The sequence below is a fragment of the Typopeltis vanoorti genome, chromosome 1 (genome assembly GCF_054136105.1).
Source record: "Typopeltis vanoorti isolate ZY-2024b chromosome 1, IOZ_Tvanoo_1.0, whole genome shotgun sequence".
NCBI classification, from domain to species: Eukaryota; Metazoa; Arthropoda; class Arachnida; order Uropygi; family Thelyphonidae; genus Typopeltis; species Typopeltis vanoorti.
In genome coordinates, this window is record NC_143549.1 from 101,663,928 (window position 1) to 101,682,107 (window position 18,180).

The following is an 18,180-nucleotide window of genomic DNA, read 5'->3' on the forward strand; positions in this document are numbered from 1 at the left end:
CACATTCATTAGTTTCCACTAGACGTGTAACATCACTCCACATATTCCTCATTTCATTTTTCATTTTAAATAAGTGTTTCATTATATCTTGCATTCTGACAATTTCACTCTCTATCACTCTTGCAGTCTTGCTACCTCTTGTTCTGCCACACCTTCCATTTCCTCATTCATACTTTCTTTCGTTCCCTTATCACTTCTACATCCTCGCATTCTTTCACTCTCTCAGTTTCTCTAGCTTTTGTTTCATTTCTGTTTCTTTCATATACACCATCTTCTATCTTTTCAGTCAGTTGTGCATTCTTTGCCTCATGGTTTAATAATATATTGCACTTCTAACAAATCCATACTTTTTCTTGTCTCTCATTCTGTCTCTCTCTCTCTTTCCACAAACACATCTCTTACACTCCACCATGCATACATATTGCACTCACAACAGTGAATCATTTTTGAAAAGTCTATGTCATTAATGCCACTTGATTTTCGGTGCACTCGCCTAGTCACACTGGTCAACGCCTGCATTGTTGACTTCATGACTGTCATTGTTTTATACTTAATAAAGGCAATTTCAACTAATAAATCATAAATTCATGAAATATTGCCAATTATTCAAAATAGCACTTATCTTTCCAGAACTCTTTCTAACACTACACAACTTACAGCCCTCTAGCAGATTATTATTTTTTATTGTATAGAGAATGTGAATATATTTAAGGCATGGTATAATTGAGTTGTGTGTTATGAGAAGGACCTCTCATGATGAATGTTTGATTTTATGGAAGTCTGAAGATAATAATAATCATAATAATAAATTAATCTTATTTTTTTCTTTTCTTTTTCTTTTTTTTTCTGTCAATTTCCGTTATATTTTATTTGGGAGCTACTATCTAAAACGTGTAATTCCTCTTTATAATATCCTTCCATCATCAAGTCACATGTACCCTCTAGGGATGTATAAGATAGTATGATAGTACTACTATATGATTAAATTTGCATTATCAATATCAACAATATTCTTCAAACTACTGCCACTTACGGCACTGAAAATTCCATCAATCTACCTATTTCTTAGTTTTGATTAGTCATCTTCTTTGTCTGCTCTTTGTAATTCCCATTCAAGTGATTACTATCACTCATTTTGTGCTGCCTCTATAATGCTTTCTTCTTCTTCTTTCAGATTGCTTGCATCAACTCTTAATTCATCCATTTCAAACTTACCTTATCTAACCTCCTGACCTTTGGAAGGCATCACACATTACTTCTTCCAGATAGTTCTTGAGTAGGACCCAAGCAACATTGATCTCCTCTCCACCCAATTCCTCATTTAATGATATAGCTGTACACTATCTCCTGATCTTTCATAATCACCAGATTGTCTTCAAGGGTTAAACAAAACATGTCCTAGTACTGAGTCTTATGGGACCCCAACACATAAATACATATAAAAAAAAACATAACTACATATTGCTGCAATCCTCTGGGTTACCTTAACCATGTTTGCAATATATTTCCTGAATTTTGGGTTTCTATCAATCATCAGTCCCCAGATCCCTTGCCTCCCCCCACTTCCAGTATAGTTCCTAAAGCAGAGTATGCAGTATCCTGTCAATGTATCCCAAACTCTGCAACTTTACGTTAAGTTGAATTAAACTGATGTCCCAATTCATGTTCCCATCTGTCTATTTTATTTAAATCCTCTTGAAGGGCTACAACATCTCACTATTACTAATAACCCTTCTCAGTTTCACACCATCTACAAACAACTGAATATACCCTTGCAATTATAATTATTAGTGACACCTCCAAGGAATACAGTAGAGCATCCTCATTGTGGGAGGACACTCCACTCCACTCTGTTACACACATCTAACCATCTCTCCTACTACACACACACACACACACAACTACCATCAGTGCCATCTACCATCCGTCATTACCAATAACAGTATTTTTTGTCTGTAAATGATGTATGTTCTGAAAAAACCTGAGTTTCTGGGTGAAAGAATCCTGCTCTCTCTATATAAGATCGACTAATTCACCTTCAAATGAAAAAGTCCATATAAAGATTCCTCTCATAATGATGAGAAATGAACTCGTGCCTGTTTCAGTCGAATGGTGTAATATATCGTCATTCTTCCAATTGACAATGTCATTGATATAAAAGTTAAACAGTACATGTCCTAGTATACTGAGCCCTATGGGACCTCAACACATAAATACACATAAAAAAAACACACAACTACTTATAAAAAACACATAAACATGCAAAACAAACATATAAATGCTACCATATTGTAATTGGAAGAACAGTGAAATATTGCACCGTTTGATTGAAAAGACCTGGGTTAGATTCTCATCATGGTGAGAGGAATCCTTGTATGGGCTTTTTCATTTGAAGATGAGTTAGTCGATCTCATACAGAGGTAGCAGGATTTTTTCTCCTGGAAACTTGAATTTTTCATCCCACATAGAGACAAATCAGCCCTCAACACACACAATTTACAGACAAAAATACTATTGTTGGTGATGATGGATGGTAGATGCCACTGATGGTAGTAGTAGTAGTGTCATAGTAGGAGAATTAAGTAGTAGTGGAAGGGTGAGATATGTTTAGTGAAGTAGAGTAGAATTACCTCCTGCAGTGAGCCTTGACTCCCTGGTGGTGTTGTGTAATAATAATAATAATGACATATAAAAAAACACATAAATACACAAAACAAACACATCACTACACAATACAAAATAAATTTTACAAGATGATTTGCTGTTCCATCAACCCACATGTATTCCTACTATGCCTAAATGAGTCACCTGATCAATATTATTACTTCATTGGATTATCTTCTCCTTATAGCTATTTACTGAACTACTAAATGCATACCTCAGCTGTTTATTATTGTGCCTATTATGTTTATTATCCTGCCTATAGCACACTAGCTATAGTGTGCTATAGGCAGGACTGGCACAGACAGATTTTTTGGGCCTCAACCGAGGCCCACACTGAGGGGCCCTTCACTTTCATTCTAAGAAAATTTGAGAATAGAATGAAGAGAATGAATGCTATGTCCATCCTGTATTCTATTCCTTACCAATCTCTCCAACACCTTGACTACAACTGCAGTTATACAGACTGGTCTGTAATTGGAAACTGGTTCTATGACAGAAGCATGCTTGTGGAGTGGCACTGTTTTGCCTTCTTTCCACTCCTTAGGAACCCTACCCACTGCAAGACTTTTATTAAATAACCAGGTCAAGGGCATAGCTAACTGTTGTGCACGTTCCTTAAGAATATGTGGTGATATGTCATCCATTCCCATAGCCGTATTAGCACCTAACCCAATTGACACCTGATACACTTCTGGTTCTTTCAGTTCCAATTCTCCTAATACTTACCTCCCTTCTATATATTGCACCATCATTTACACCAGTATGATGTATACTGATAAAGTGCTTGTTCTGTAATTTCACTATATCTTTTGCAATTATATCCACCTGTGTCAACCTGCCATAATTATTACTTCTCTTACTTGCCATATAGTGGAAAAATTCTCTTGAGTTAACCTTGACCTGACTAGCCAATCTCCTCTCATACTGCACCTTTTCTTTCTTTACCACGTTTGTCATCTTCCTTTCCTGCACTTCACACTTTTCATGGTTCTAATCATTACCAACTGTATTATACTTCCTCCAGCATTTTCTTTTCCAACTCAGCTTGCTTCATTTCAATGTTCATCCATTTCACTCCTACTCTATTTACTTGCTTAACCCTTGGTATTCAGTTATACATTGGTTGTGTCAGATACTGCCTTTGAATTTCCATACACTATCAACAACTCTTTTGTCAGCTCATTTACCCAAATTGACTTTTTTATTATAATGAATTCCGATCATCAAATGACTATCAAGTAAAAAGCATATGAGAAGGTACTGTGAGAAATCTTTTCAAAATGCTAGTTATATGGGTTAAATAAGGCATTATATAGAATAATATAGAGTGTATATTTCATTTGTAAAGCCAGTAGTTAAAATTTTAGGGGCTACAGTAAGATGGTTTTATGTAAAATTATGTATAAGTAAATGGCAGACATGATTTCCACAGTGATGAAACATGAATGATTAAATAGCTATACATATTAATTACATATGAATAATAACAAATTTAATATAAACCATTAGTACTTCGTGATGAGCACCTCATCAGATTATCAGAATGAATACACACATGAGAATGGACCACTAGATTAAACAAGAAAGGAGTGAACAAAGGTTACAGACCACTCTTTTCTGTTACTTGCCAGCAAGTCACATAATACCATTAAGAATGCATAGGAACTGAGAACAGTCTTTAACACAGTTATAAACAACCATAGCTGAAGGGCAAAAGAGACAAAGATCATTACAAGTTGTAAAAGTATATGGTACAGATCATATTTAAAAAGATGAACTACTAAATTAAAAATAAAACTGAATATTAACATATTTGCATATAGAAACTTATTGTTAATATTGAATAATTGGTCAGTTACACTATTTATGTTATCTACTGATCTGAGTGTTTAATTCCCACACCTATTTAAAACCCTTATATAGGTTTTTCTCAAGTTGGGTTATTAGTTAGGTTCATACCATGAGTATTATTTAAGCATCTCTGGCTTCTCTCATATGAGGTATGGCTATTAAATAACGAGACAAGGTGGGCAGTGAATGACCTTGAAGGTTCTAGAGCAGTTGGGATAAACATTGTTCACTGTCGCTCATAGTTTTTCTGTAGGCAGTTATAAAAGAAACATGTGTGAAGTCGCTTTGCCAGAATAATGTCTAATGTTAAACTTGAAAAGCACATTCATCTCAAATTCCTTCTGAAATTGAGATGTGGATTTTCCAGCATAATCCAGAAATAAAGAGACAATCGATGCACTGGAAAACTTCCATGTCGCCGAGAATGAAAAAAAGTAAGAATGAGCAAGTCAAAACTGAAGCCAATGCTGATTTTTTTTTTTTTAATATATTTTTTTTTTATCAATGTAATGGTAATGGTTGAATGGGTACAAGAGGGTGAGACAGTTGACCAACATTATTACCTTGAGGAACGAGTGAGGAAGAAGAGACCCGATCTGTGGAAGAACAACGCTTGGATTCTCCATCAGGACAATGTTCCAGCGCAGACAACATGTCTGACTTGTAAAGCAGACAACATGTCTGTTTTACAGACAGTGCATGCACTGTCTGTCAAGCAGCATCTGGCTGATAAGAAGATCCCAGTGTTATACCATCCACCTTACTTGCCTAACTTAGCTCCATGCGACTTTTAGCTTTTTCCAAAGTTGAAATCCGCATTGAAGGGCACCCATTTTCAGTCAGTGGATGAGGTAAAGGAGAAAACGGCAATGCTACTGAAACAGATAACACCTGATGACTTGAAACACTGCTTCCATTAATGGAAAATTCATATGCAATGGTGTATGGTTAGAGGAGCGGAGTATGTTGAAGAGGGATAACAATTAAGTTGTACAATTGTAATAATAAACCACATTTTTGCAACCAGTCTCGTTATTTAATAGCCACACATTATATATATTTATCTGTCTTGAAAATATTACTGGTTTGCTCCAAACGATTGAAACTCATATATTTTTTTCACTTTTCTTGTATCATTTTAAAGATATTGTATACAAAAGTGTTTAATTAAATTAAATAATTAAATAAAATTAATTAAATAACTATACAAACATAATTATTTACATTAATAAAATTGTAAGAGAATGCACATTCTCTCTCACACTAACCCACTTTGAAATGTAAATACAGAAATATAAAAATTCCAACAACTAACAGAACAAAGGAAACACATTCCTTCAGTAATCTTCTCTAGGATTTAAAACAACTATTCTATGTTTATACAATCAGTTCCAGGAATCTTTTCCATTCTGGTTACTAAATTAACACTCACTACAAGTTAAAAAACATATCCTGCCTCTATAACTTAAGTACAAACAAATCTCAAGAATAATTACCTCATTCTAGAAAGTTTAACATGAAGACAAAATTCATTAGAGTAAACATTCTAGCCTACAGTTTTCTAAACACAGTCTTCATTGCATATATTTAGTGCTAATCCTTAACTGAATAATTGTTTTCATCTTGCCTTCAGTATTCTGTAATACACAAAATATCATAAGGAACACTGTTTAGGAGAAGCACATAACTTTCTTTTAGAGATAAAATGTTCTCTCCTCATTCCATCTATTAATAGGAATCAATAACAGGGTTATAATAAATAAACAGCAGCCATACTTTGTGTTGGAAAACTTACTTTCTCCAAAGATGAGCTATTGTAATCTTCACAACAAAAATTATATTTGATGCCTTCTAGATTATCCTCTTGTGGTTGCACATGACTTGAAAGAAATTGTTACTTTCAGAAAAATCCATAGGTCTCTGAATATGTTCCATAACCATTCTGTCAAAGTTGGCTACCCACAAACATGTTTACTTAGCTATCTTTTTTCCCTTTCCTTCTTTCCTCTTATATAATTACATTGAGCCTATGCATGCTGGCTTCAAACTCGCTGTTACTGGCTGAAAATGCAGTGCAGTATTACTTAACTATGTAATACTGCCAATGCATTGCTCCTAACTGCTGCTGAAGTTAGCAAAATACATCATATCATAAACTAAAGTTACAATTCCTTTTAAAAACAACATTTTAAAAAATTAATTACATAATATTTACTGTCTTTGTAGAGAACAAAGAGAAGGGAATTACGTGATAGAGTAATACAATACTGTAAACTGAGGAGGGAGTGGAGAGAATTATTGCATTTTATAGAAGCTATTTCTTTTGAATTCTTTTTATTAAGATTGCTTAACACTTAAGTCATAATAAAAAATAAAAATCTGGTATATCTGAATGAAACTCATTAGACACTCCAATAACAATTATTTGCATATAGTGAATAGAAAGTGTATGGAAGATATCCTGAATAAATCCACTTGAGAATGCATCTGTGTGTGTGTGTGTGTGTGTGCGTGCGTGCGTGCATGCGTGTGTGTGCGTGCGTGCAAACACCAACTTATCGTGTGGTAATATTATTAATATATTTATTATATATATATTATAGTGTATTATATTATTATTAATACGTGTATTAATATATATTATTATTAATACGTGTATTAATATATATTATAGTGTATTATATTATTATTAATACGTGTATTATATTATTATTAATACGTGTATTAATATATATTATTATTAATATATTATGTTTATATAATAATTATTAATAATTATTATTATTACAAAGTTTGGATAACGACTACTCATAGTGTCCTTATTGAAGGACTGTGATAACAGTATTATTGTAGGTAAATCTCCATAACTCTGAATCTTATTATTATTATTATTATTATTATTATTACCCCAAGACCTCATGAAGTCAAAGACTCATCTGGGAGGTCTTTTTATCACACACACAATTCATCATACCGAGCCTTAAACACACTCAAACTCTTCGCAGACACCACACTCTCAGGCAAGGCATTCCAATCATTCACAACTCTGCACAAAAAAAACCTGCCTCTCGCTCCCCTACTCACACCCTCTTTATACAGTTTCCAGGGATGACATTTGTAGTTTTCAGTTCTCTCCTGATCTCCCACTATTCTCTGTAGAACTTCTCCACCATTGATCTTATAACAACCCCTTACCAACTTGTAGGTCTCAATCATATCTCCCCTCTTCCTCCTCTCCACCAGACTCTGCAAATTACATCTTTCCAATCTTTCCTCATACTCAACATTCCAGAGGTCAGAAACTACCTTAGTCAGCCGGCTTTGGACCCTTTCCAACATCTCTTCATCCTTCTGAAAACCCGATAACCAAATCTGGGCACAATAGTCCTTGTGTGGCCTAATCAAAGCCTTATACAACGGAACAAGAATCTCCCTACTTATACATGTCACTGTCCTCCGCATCATTCCCAGAAGCCTTTGTGTTGTCTTCACAATTTTGGCGATGTGTCCACCTAAATTTTAGATCCTTATCCACTATCACCCTCAGATCTCTTATTTCCTCTACCTCCAATATATTCTCACCAAGCATAAATTCTGCATCCCATCTTTGTTTTCCAAATTTTAAAACCTTACATTTTGCAACATTGAACTCACATCCCCATTTCCATTCCCAATCACTCAATTAATTCAAGTCTTCTTGCAAGGCCACAACATCTTCACTACTCTTTATGGTTCGTCCAACTTTGCATCATCTGCAAACAACTGAATATCTCCATCCAAATCTTCGCCAATATCATTAATATACAAGTTAAATAGTAATGGCCACTAAAACAGGCCCCTGTGGCACACCACTAGTGACTTTCCTTTTCCTGGATATTGCACCCCCATACACAACTTGTTGATACCAATCAGATAACCAGTCTCCAATCCAATGCACTAGTCTAATATCCAACCCCATCTGCTCTAGTTTCACTGTCAACTTATCATGAGGTACTCTATCAAAAGCTTTTGCGAAATCTAAGTATATTACTGTGTATCCTTCTCCTCTGTCCAAGGAAGCAGCCACTCTATTGTAATAAGTAAGTAGATTACTAAAACATGACCTCCCTTTAGCAAATCCATGCTGTCCATCAAAGATTATACCATTGTTGTCTACCCAACTCTGGATCCTAGTTCTCACAAGCTTCTCCAACAACTTGACCACAACACCTGACACACAGATAGGCCTATAGTTTGATGCTTGAGTTCGATCACCTCCTTTATGAAGTGGCACAATCTTGCTCTCCTTCCACTCCTTAGGAACTTGACCAAGTGCAAGACTCGTATTAAAAAAATATGTCAAGATAGGTGTCAACTCTCTGGCACATTCCTTCAGAATACGCAGTGATATATTATCAAGTCCCACAGCCTTATTTACATCTAGTTTGCTCAACTCCCCAAACACCTCTTGTTTACTTACAGTCAGTCTCTCCTCCCCATCATCAATTGCTCTCAATCTCTCCATGAAGTCACATTCACAAGATTGATAGATCTTTATGAACTGCTCATTAAATATCTCCACCACACATTCTGCAACAGCTGTCTTTATACTATTTTCTCCAATCAATGTCATCCTTCCATAATCATCCTTTCTTTTGCTGGCTACATATCGAAAGAACTCCCTAGGATTCTTCTTGGCTTCACTAGTAACTGCTGTTCATACCTCTCTTTAGCTACTCTCACCAACCAAGTCACCCTCCTTGCCTGGTCTTTGTAGACCTCATGAAATTGGTTATTTCCACTTCTCTTATGCTGTCTCCACAATGCCCTTTTTCTCTGTATCGCATGCTTGATCTCTTTATTCATCCATCTCACACCTACCTTATTTAACCTTCTCACGCTTGGAATACATTTAGACATTGCATCTGCTAGATAGTTTTTGAAAATCCCCCAAGCTGCATTTATCTCTTTTCCAGCTAACTCCTCATTCCATGCTACTCTCACAAGCTCTCTCCTGAGCTTTTCATAATCCCTCCCCCCCCCCCTTTGTAGTGCCACATTACCCTTTTCTCACAGGGTTTCTCGCACTGCTGGCAACCACCCAGGTAATCACCTCATGGTCGCTCTCACCAATTGGTGGGTGATTTGACACCTCATTTATAATTACATCCTCTGATGAGATGACCAAATCCAAGACCCTTAATCCTCGTGTGCCCTCTGTTACATATTGTCTGAGGTAGTTATCCCTCAAAAACTCAAGAAACTCATTTTCTTTACTTCCAGTTGCTATCTCATCATTCCAGTCTATATTGCAATCTTCATGCAGGGTTGTTGAGATTTAGATACAATAGAGCTTTGTGGATCCCTCCTATTTGTTTTTTTCTAGATATATAAGTACATTACATAACTATTCTGCTAACACTAATGTAGTCTTATTTGGATCAGTATAAATGCTTCTTCTTCTTCATGTAGCTTCCTCAGTGAGAGGGTGCAGCACCTTGTCCTTCTAGTTCTCTGTGTTAGTGGCTTTCCTTTTTGTTTCTGCATAGCCATGTGATCGTGTCCATGATCTTATATCTTCAAGCCATGTCCTTCGTTTTTATAAATCTTTGCAAAATCTAAAAACATTACACTCTATCCTTTACTCTTAGTGACTTTGGTTGTTAATTATAATAATATGTAACTAGATTACTAAAACTTAATTGCATTTTAACAATTTTTTATGAAGCCACAGGAGCATACCTCTATAAAGAATTTTTCCCATTGTCTACTAAGCTTCTATTCTTGCCCTGCCTTGTATTTATGAGCAGTAAGCAAGCAAAGGAGTTGGTAGTGGTGGTAATAGGGACAAATGACTTGACTCAGAACAAGGAAGATGTAAGACTGGATATCAGGAGGCTGTTGAGAAGGATAAAAGATAATAGTGTGATAGGAAAAGTAGTCAGCATTTTGTTCAGGTATGACAGTGATGAGATGAGGCAGAGAGCAAGAATTATGAATGATATGTTAGCAGAAATTCATGAAGAGAAAGGAGTGCAGTTTGTTAATGTGGAATAAGTTTAAAGGAAGAATTGAACTGTATAAGAGTGATGGACTCTATTTGAATGCTTTTAGTGTGAGTGATTTGGAGAGACTGCCACTGGAAGGGAGAATAATGAATATGGAGAATGAATCTGAGCAAGTAAGAATTGCAAGAAAGAGCAGAAGAGTGAAGAAGGAGAGATTGAAGTGTGCTTAAAAGTGGATAGCATGAGTGTAGAGAATGAGAGAACAAGTTTCAAGACACAGGAAAACACAATGTGAGAAAGATTGATGCTCTAAGAGAATGGAAATGTGTGTGTAGACAAAATGGGAAGGGGATGACCTGAGATGTAGGAAAAAAGTTCGATTTGAAGAAGGTTCTGGGATGAGTAAGGATAAAAAAGAAAAAAAAAATGGCTTGAGGAAAGTATGGAGAAGTCACATGTAATAAGTGATATCAGTGAAGCTTGTTACAGATCTAGGAATGGGCAGTTATGTTTGTATATGAATGCTAGAAGTATCAGAAACAAGGGACATGAAATGTTTGCATTGATTGAGTTCGTTCATCCAAAAATCTTGGAGTAAGTGAGACATGGTTGAATGAGGATGACATCTTTACAGAAATAGAGATGGAAGGGTATGATGTATTTCATGAAAATAGAAAAGGTAAAAAGGGAGGTGGACTGCTGTTTATGACAGAAAAAGTTATGCCCATACAAGGTAGAGATGCAAGAGAGAAATAGTGGTAATGGTTTTGAGACAGTATGGCACGAGATAGAGGTGAATAGAATGAAATACTCCATTGGATGTTGCTATAGACCTGGTAATGTGGAGGGTAGTGATCAGGAAATGTATAACAAAGTAGCCAAGCAAATGAGAAAAGGGTGATCTTTATGGGTGATTTTAATTATGGTAATATAGATTAGGATGATGAGATGGCAACCAGAAGTAAAGAAAATGAGTTTCTTGAGTTTTTGAGGGACAGCTACCTCAGGCAGTATGTAATAGACAGTATACAAGGATTGAGAGTTTTGAATTTGATCATCTCCCCAGAAGATGTTATTATAAATGAGGTTTCAAATCTCCCTCCAGTTGGTGAGTTGGAGAGTGACCATCAAGTGATTACTTGGGTGATTGCCAACCATGTGAGGATGTCTGTAATGAAAGGATTTATGCAAAAGTACAGGCTGGTGATTATGAGAAGTTCAGGAGACAGGTTGCAGCCGTTGCATGGAATGAGGAGTTGGGTGCAAAGGAAATCAATGCTTCTTTGTGATATTCAAGAACTGTCTAGTAGCAGCATTTAAATATATTCCAAAGATCAGAAAGTTAAATAAGGTCGGTGTGAAATGGATGAATGAAGAGATTAAGCATGCAATACAGAGGAAAAAAGTCATTATAGAGCCAACATAAGAGGAGCGGTAATAATCAATTCCTTGAGGAATACAAAGAACAGGCATGGAGGATGACTAGGTTTGGGATAGCAAAAGTTTATGAACAGCAGTTAATTAATGAAGCCAAGAAATCTTAGGGAGTTATTTTGATATGTAGCTAGCAAAAATAAAAATGATTCTGTTAGGATGGCACTGATTAGAAAAAATAGTATAAGGTCTACTGCTGCAGAGGATATAGTTGAGATATTTAATAAACAGTTTACAAAGGTTTTTCATCCTTGTGAATGTGACATCATGGAAAGCTTGAGAGCAGATGAGGAGGAGATACTGACAATGATTGTGGAAAGGATGTTTGGAGAATTAAGCAAACTTGATATTAGTGGAGCTCTGGGATTTGATATATCTCTGCATATTTTGAAGGAATATGCCAGGGAGTTGACATCTGCTTTGATATATTTGTTTAATATAAGTTTTACATTGGGCCAAATTTGATAGGAGTGAAATGAAGTGAAATGATTGTTCTGCTTTATAGAATTCAAGCATCAAATTATAGGCCAGTTGTTGAGAAGTAGATTTTTTGAATGGAGAGTTGTGAATGATTGGAATGTATTGCCTGAGAGCGGGGTGTCTGTAGATAATTTTAACGTGTTTAAGGCATGATGAGCTCTATGTATGATAAATGGGACCTCTTAGATGATTCTGTGACTCCATGGGATCGTAGGATGATGTATTTCATGTAAATAGAAAGGATAAAAAGGGAAGTGGACTGCTGTTGATGATAGAAAAGAGTTATGTCTGTACGAGATAGAGATGCAAGGGAGAAATAGTGGTAATGGTTTTGAGATAGTATGGCATGAAATAGAGGTGAATAGAATGAAATACCCATTAGATGTTACTATAGACCTAGTAATGTGGAACCTGGTAATTAAGATTTTGAAAATCTTAATAACTATAGAAATGCTAATGAATCTGTTAACACATTTGCTGCCAACTATGAGTATACTTGTAGTTGGTAAACCAGCTACACAAGCCAGTTACGAGTATACTCGTATGACGCTTGCCGCCGGCAATGAGATTACTGTACTGACCTTGAAGAAGTGAAAATGCATGGCTTGTGCAGAGCATCAAAACTGTGTATTCTCATAGATGTTATATGCTCTGCACAAGCCAGCTACGAGTATACTTGTATGACGCTTACCGCTGGCAACGAGATTACCGTACTGACCTTCAAGAAGTGAAATTGCTCGGTGTACGGGAACAGACAATGCCAAAGTAGCATGGCAGCGAACGTGTTAACTTGATGGCTTCATTTAACAACTTCTTGTAGTTGTATTTCTTTATCTTTTCACTTCTTAGGGAAAATTCCAGTACTCCCAATGAATTGAGTATGCCATTAACTTCATAGCACATCCTTGTAAAATGTGTGGTAAAATGTCATTGAATGTAATCTTGGATACTTGCTATTCCAAATATTGTACATTCTATGCTAATGAAAATAATATTTTCAGGCTAATTAAAATAATATTTTCATTAGCCTGAAATATGCAGACAAATAGTCATTAAATATTGCAACTGCATCTTCCACCCTAGCGCTTTTATGTTTTTGAAATTAGCCTATGTGTACCAGTGTGAAAGTTATATTATTATTATTTATTATTATTTGACACCTCCAGGGAGTCCTAAGACTCATTGAGGGAGGGTACCTACTCTACAACTGTCCGTCTCCACCACTCAATTTCGTCCACAAACCGCATCTACACCATCTAACGCCATCTAACGGTCCACCATCACCACTATTATTTTCACAGACAATCACAAACATCATGCCCACAGCAGGATTCAAACCCGCAACCTTTTGGTTGGAGAGCGGATATGCTAACCACTTGGCCAACCAGGCCGGCAGTTCACCTTTATTTTTCTATTACTGAAGAATTAAGTTATATGAAACAGAAAACTTTTCCAGATTATTTTATCAAAATTAGTGATCTCATTTTTTCACACATAGGTCATAATAATATGTAATAATATATGAAATAAAAAACTCACTTAAAATAATATTTAGAATTTTTATTGCTGTCAGCTGAATTTTTTTTTCAAGTTATTACAAAATGGCAAATTTTTCTGCTTTTTGCTTCCCCATAAAGGCTATAAAGCTGTTGGAAGGCCTGATCACTAAAGAAGAGAAAGATGAAGAAACTCTCCCTGTTCTTCTTGGCAGAATTTATGTCTTTGCACTTATGTGGAGCATTGGAGCATTTCTAGAATTAGATGATAGAGCTAAGTTAGAAAAGTTTATGAAGGCTGAATTATATTTGTATTTAGATTTACCAATTGAATTTGAGGATCCCAATGATACAATATTTGATTATTATGTGGATAATCAAGGTAAGTTTTGCTCACTTATAGCGAATTTCTCTTGGTTGCATGTTTTAAACACATGCACATATTCATACATAAATATTCATGTATTAATTCTCTTCTACAATGAACTTTTTTATTTAATTATATTCTCTGGTCTTAATGAAGAAACTTCGATGTCCTCAAGGAGTCAACTTGTTGACCACTCCTAAGAGCATAACAGTATAGTATGATGTATGAGTTTGACACTTTCTGATATTTTTGCACTGTGTTCAACTATTGTTCTTCATATTCTGATGCCTGAGTGAGTTGAAATATTAATAATTAATACCATTATCATCCAGAGAGCAGTTTGTATAGTGGCTACAGATGGCATGCTGAAAATAAATAAGTTCTTTTCTTATTTTTAAGGGCATGTAAATGAGTGTGCTTTTTTTTTGTGAATTATGATTAAACAGCAGGTTTAATCATTTCAATATTTTGTCTCAATCACAAAGACATCTTCAGGAATACAATGTCACAATTGTAATAACATACAAAAAACAGACAAGAAACAAAAAGCGGAAAAATTTCTTCCGCTTTTTGTTTTTTAAGGTTAAGATTAGAATAAATTAATACTAAAGTCCTATGGGGGGGGTTCCCCTATATGGGTGCTGTTGGATAGTCTTAGGCTACCCAACAGCAACTTTAGGCTATTCACCAGTGCTTGGAAGCACTCAAAGGATGTCTGGGAGAAGCTATAACTGACTGTGTTCCTTGTGTTGGGAGAGTAAAGCACATTTGAGTTAAATGAATGAATGATCACCCGTCTGGTTTGCCTAATGGTTAGTGTATCTGCATTCCAGCCAAAAGGCTGCGGAGTTCGAATCCCGCTATGGGCATGGATGTCTGTGAAAATACTAGTGGTGGTCGGCAGTAGATGGCGTTGGTGTAGATGATGAAAGTAGTTGTAGTTGGTGGATTGAGTGGTGGAGATGGAGAGTTGTAGTAGTGTAAGTGTCCTCCCTTGATGAATCTTTGGACTCCCTGGAGGTGTCATGTAATAATAATAAGACTTTCCAGAAAGAGCTGCATTAAAAAAAAAGTGTTATGAGTTTAGTACTAGGAGAAAGTAATGACTGGTTGCAGGAGTAGTAGTATGAAAAACAGACCAGGTGAATTATAGTAATGATGGAAAATCAAACCACGAAAAGTTAGTCTTACAGGCAAAGAGAAATCCAGCAGTTGATAATCAGTACTTATGTTTGGCCTATAGAACTGTGCATATGAGAGTAAACTGAGGGGATATGGCCTTCAAAGTTTGAATAGCAGAACAAAGAAAGAAAGAAACATGTAAGTTTGATAAGGGATAATGTATAGATACAAATCAGATTTTACAGCTGAGAGAGGAATGAAGTGGTGGTGGATTATGTGGAAATGGGCTTCCAGAAAATGTTGCAAGTGCATCTTTGGTGAATGCTTTCAAAGAGAGATGAGATATAATAGATATTTAGGCATTGCATGATCTGAAAGATATCCTCCCTCAATAAGTCTCAACTTCCTGGAAGAGCCTGTAATAGTTATATGGCACCAATACCTAACAGAGGAATGGTAAAAAAGACTCCTGTTTGGAGAATTAACATGAAGGGTTTTTCAGGTGCAATATGAATTCAGGATTGGCTGTCCAATAGGTATCGGAGAGTTGTGTATGGTGGGGCAGTTTCAAAGAGGCAGAAGGTTTCAAGTGGGGTCCCACAGGTAGAGGTATAGCTATGGGGGGGGGTCAATCCCAGGCGGCACTTTGAATCTGTTTTGAACTTTTGCAGTTAATTCTAAAATACAGTCTCAAGAACTCATATCCAAATATTGTAATACTACTGCGAATTTTTCTCACAATTGCTGTAAGTGTTGCTAGTTGAGAGAGGAGTTTTTCTAAATAAAATTGATTAAGAATTACGTACATTACTATGAAATAGACTTCGCAAATGTCAACAACAATTTAGCTAAAGCATTTGAGAGGGTGCCACATAATAAGCTGATATTTAAGTTGCAGCACATGGGTCTGGATGTCAGATTGGTCAACTGGATTCAGGATTGGCTGTCCGATAGTATCAGAGAGTTGTGTATGGTGGGAGAGTTTTAAAGAGGCAGAGGGTTACAGGTGGGGTCCCACAGGGCTCAGTACTGGGACCTATATTGTTTAACCTTTATATCAATGACATTGTCAGTGGATTGCAAGGGGATATTCAGGTGTTTGCAGATGATGCAAAGCTGGGAAGGATTATTAGTAATAGTGCAGATGCGGCAGCCCTGCAAGAGGATTTGAATAAGCTAGATAGATGGGCAAATAAATGGGGGTTTGTTAAAGATACCAAGTAATTTTAAACCTGGTTTTACTCCATTTCCCAAGTAAGCAAACAGACTAAAAGTCAAGTTTGCGCCTGCAATTGATGCAAGTCTAACTGATCCCACAGGTAGTGCAGGACCAGGGCAACTCGTGGCAAAGGTGGAACAAGCTCCGATCACTAATCTTAATATTTATATTTACCCTTAATGCCAAAACACATCTCCAAGAAGGGGATGTATGATGTTTTGTATTAAAGGCAAGGGGCCACTACCCAGCCCGGTTTCGACCTTTATTGAGGTCTCGTCAGTGGGAGCTAGGCTAGAAATACCAAGATTTAGTCATACAGAGCTTGTAAGTATTTCGCCAAAACAAGTTACCATAAGGTGTTTTAACCTTATTAAATAAAAATCTCTGGAGGAGATATAAATGTAGGAAGTATTTTTACCTTGGGTATAAATATGTTAAAGATACCAAGTAATTTTAAACCTGGTTTTACTCCATTTCCCAACTAAGCAAACAGACTAAAAGTCAAGTTTGCGCCTGCAATTGATGCAAGTCTAACTGATCCCACAGGTAGTGCAGGACCAGGGCAACTCGTGGCAAAGGTGGAACAAGCTCCGATCTCTAATCTTAATATTTACCCTTAATGCCAAAACACATCTCCAAGAAGGGGATGTATGATGTTTTGTATTAAAGGCAAGGGGCCACTACCCAGACCGGTTTCGACCTTTATTGAGGTCTCGTCAGTGGGAGCTAGGCTAGAAATACCAAGATTTAGTCATACAGAGCTTGTAAGTATTTCGCCAAAACAAGTTACCATAAGGTGTTTTAACCTTATTAAATAAAAATCTCTGGAGGAGATATAAATGTAGGGGGGTTTATCGGTTTAATGCAGCAAAATGTAAGGTCTTGAGGTTTGGGAAACATCGATGGGACACTGCATACACTGTAGGAGGAGTTATACTGGAGGAAGTAGGGGAGACAAGAGATCTGAGGTTATTGATTGATAGAAACTTGAAATTTAGGGGACATATTGCAAAGGTGGTGAAGGTAACACAGAGGATTGCTGCAATAATGAGAAGGATGCTGACCTGTAGAGATAAAACAGTTATCATTCCATTGTATAAAACCCTGATCAGACCACACTTGGACTATTGTTCTCAGATTTGGTCCCCAGGATTTGAAGGGGATAAATTAACTGTGGAAAGGGGACAAAGGCAGATAACACAGATGGTTTCAAGAATGTACAATGATAGTTATGAAAATCGGCTTAGGGAATGTGGACTGCAGAGTTTGGTGGATAGAAGAAGGAGAGGTGATATGATTGAGACTTAAAACTGTTGAGAGGTGGTTACAGGCAGTAGTGAGCTATAAGGGACTTGTGGGGGGCTCTTGCGATCCCTTTGTTAAATTCTTCTCAAATTTGCGAGCCCCTTGTTCTTGTTTACTTTTTTTTTTCCAAAAAAACAAAACAAAACATAATTTGTTGAAATATATTAAGCGACAAACTCATATAGTAACCTAACAAAGTGATTTTATTAAATAAAATATTATAGTGTGTTACTTCCATTTTACAAATCAGAATTC

General features: G+C 36.2%; 1 protein-coding gene across 1 annotated transcript in view; it reads left to right on the plus strand.

Moving 5' to 3' along the window:
- LOC150110257 (dynein axonemal heavy chain 5-like) overlaps positions 1 to 18,180 on the plus strand; it is a 972,373-nt gene that overhangs the window by 523,241 nt on the left and 430,952 nt on the right. Inside the window, exon 42 of the mRNA XM_090394637.1 lies at positions 14,054 to 14,294. Within this exon, the coding sequence (XP_090250763.1) occupies positions 14,054 to 14,294 (241 nt within the window). The remainder of the gene's footprint in view (positions 1 to 14,053; positions 14,295 to 18,180) is intronic.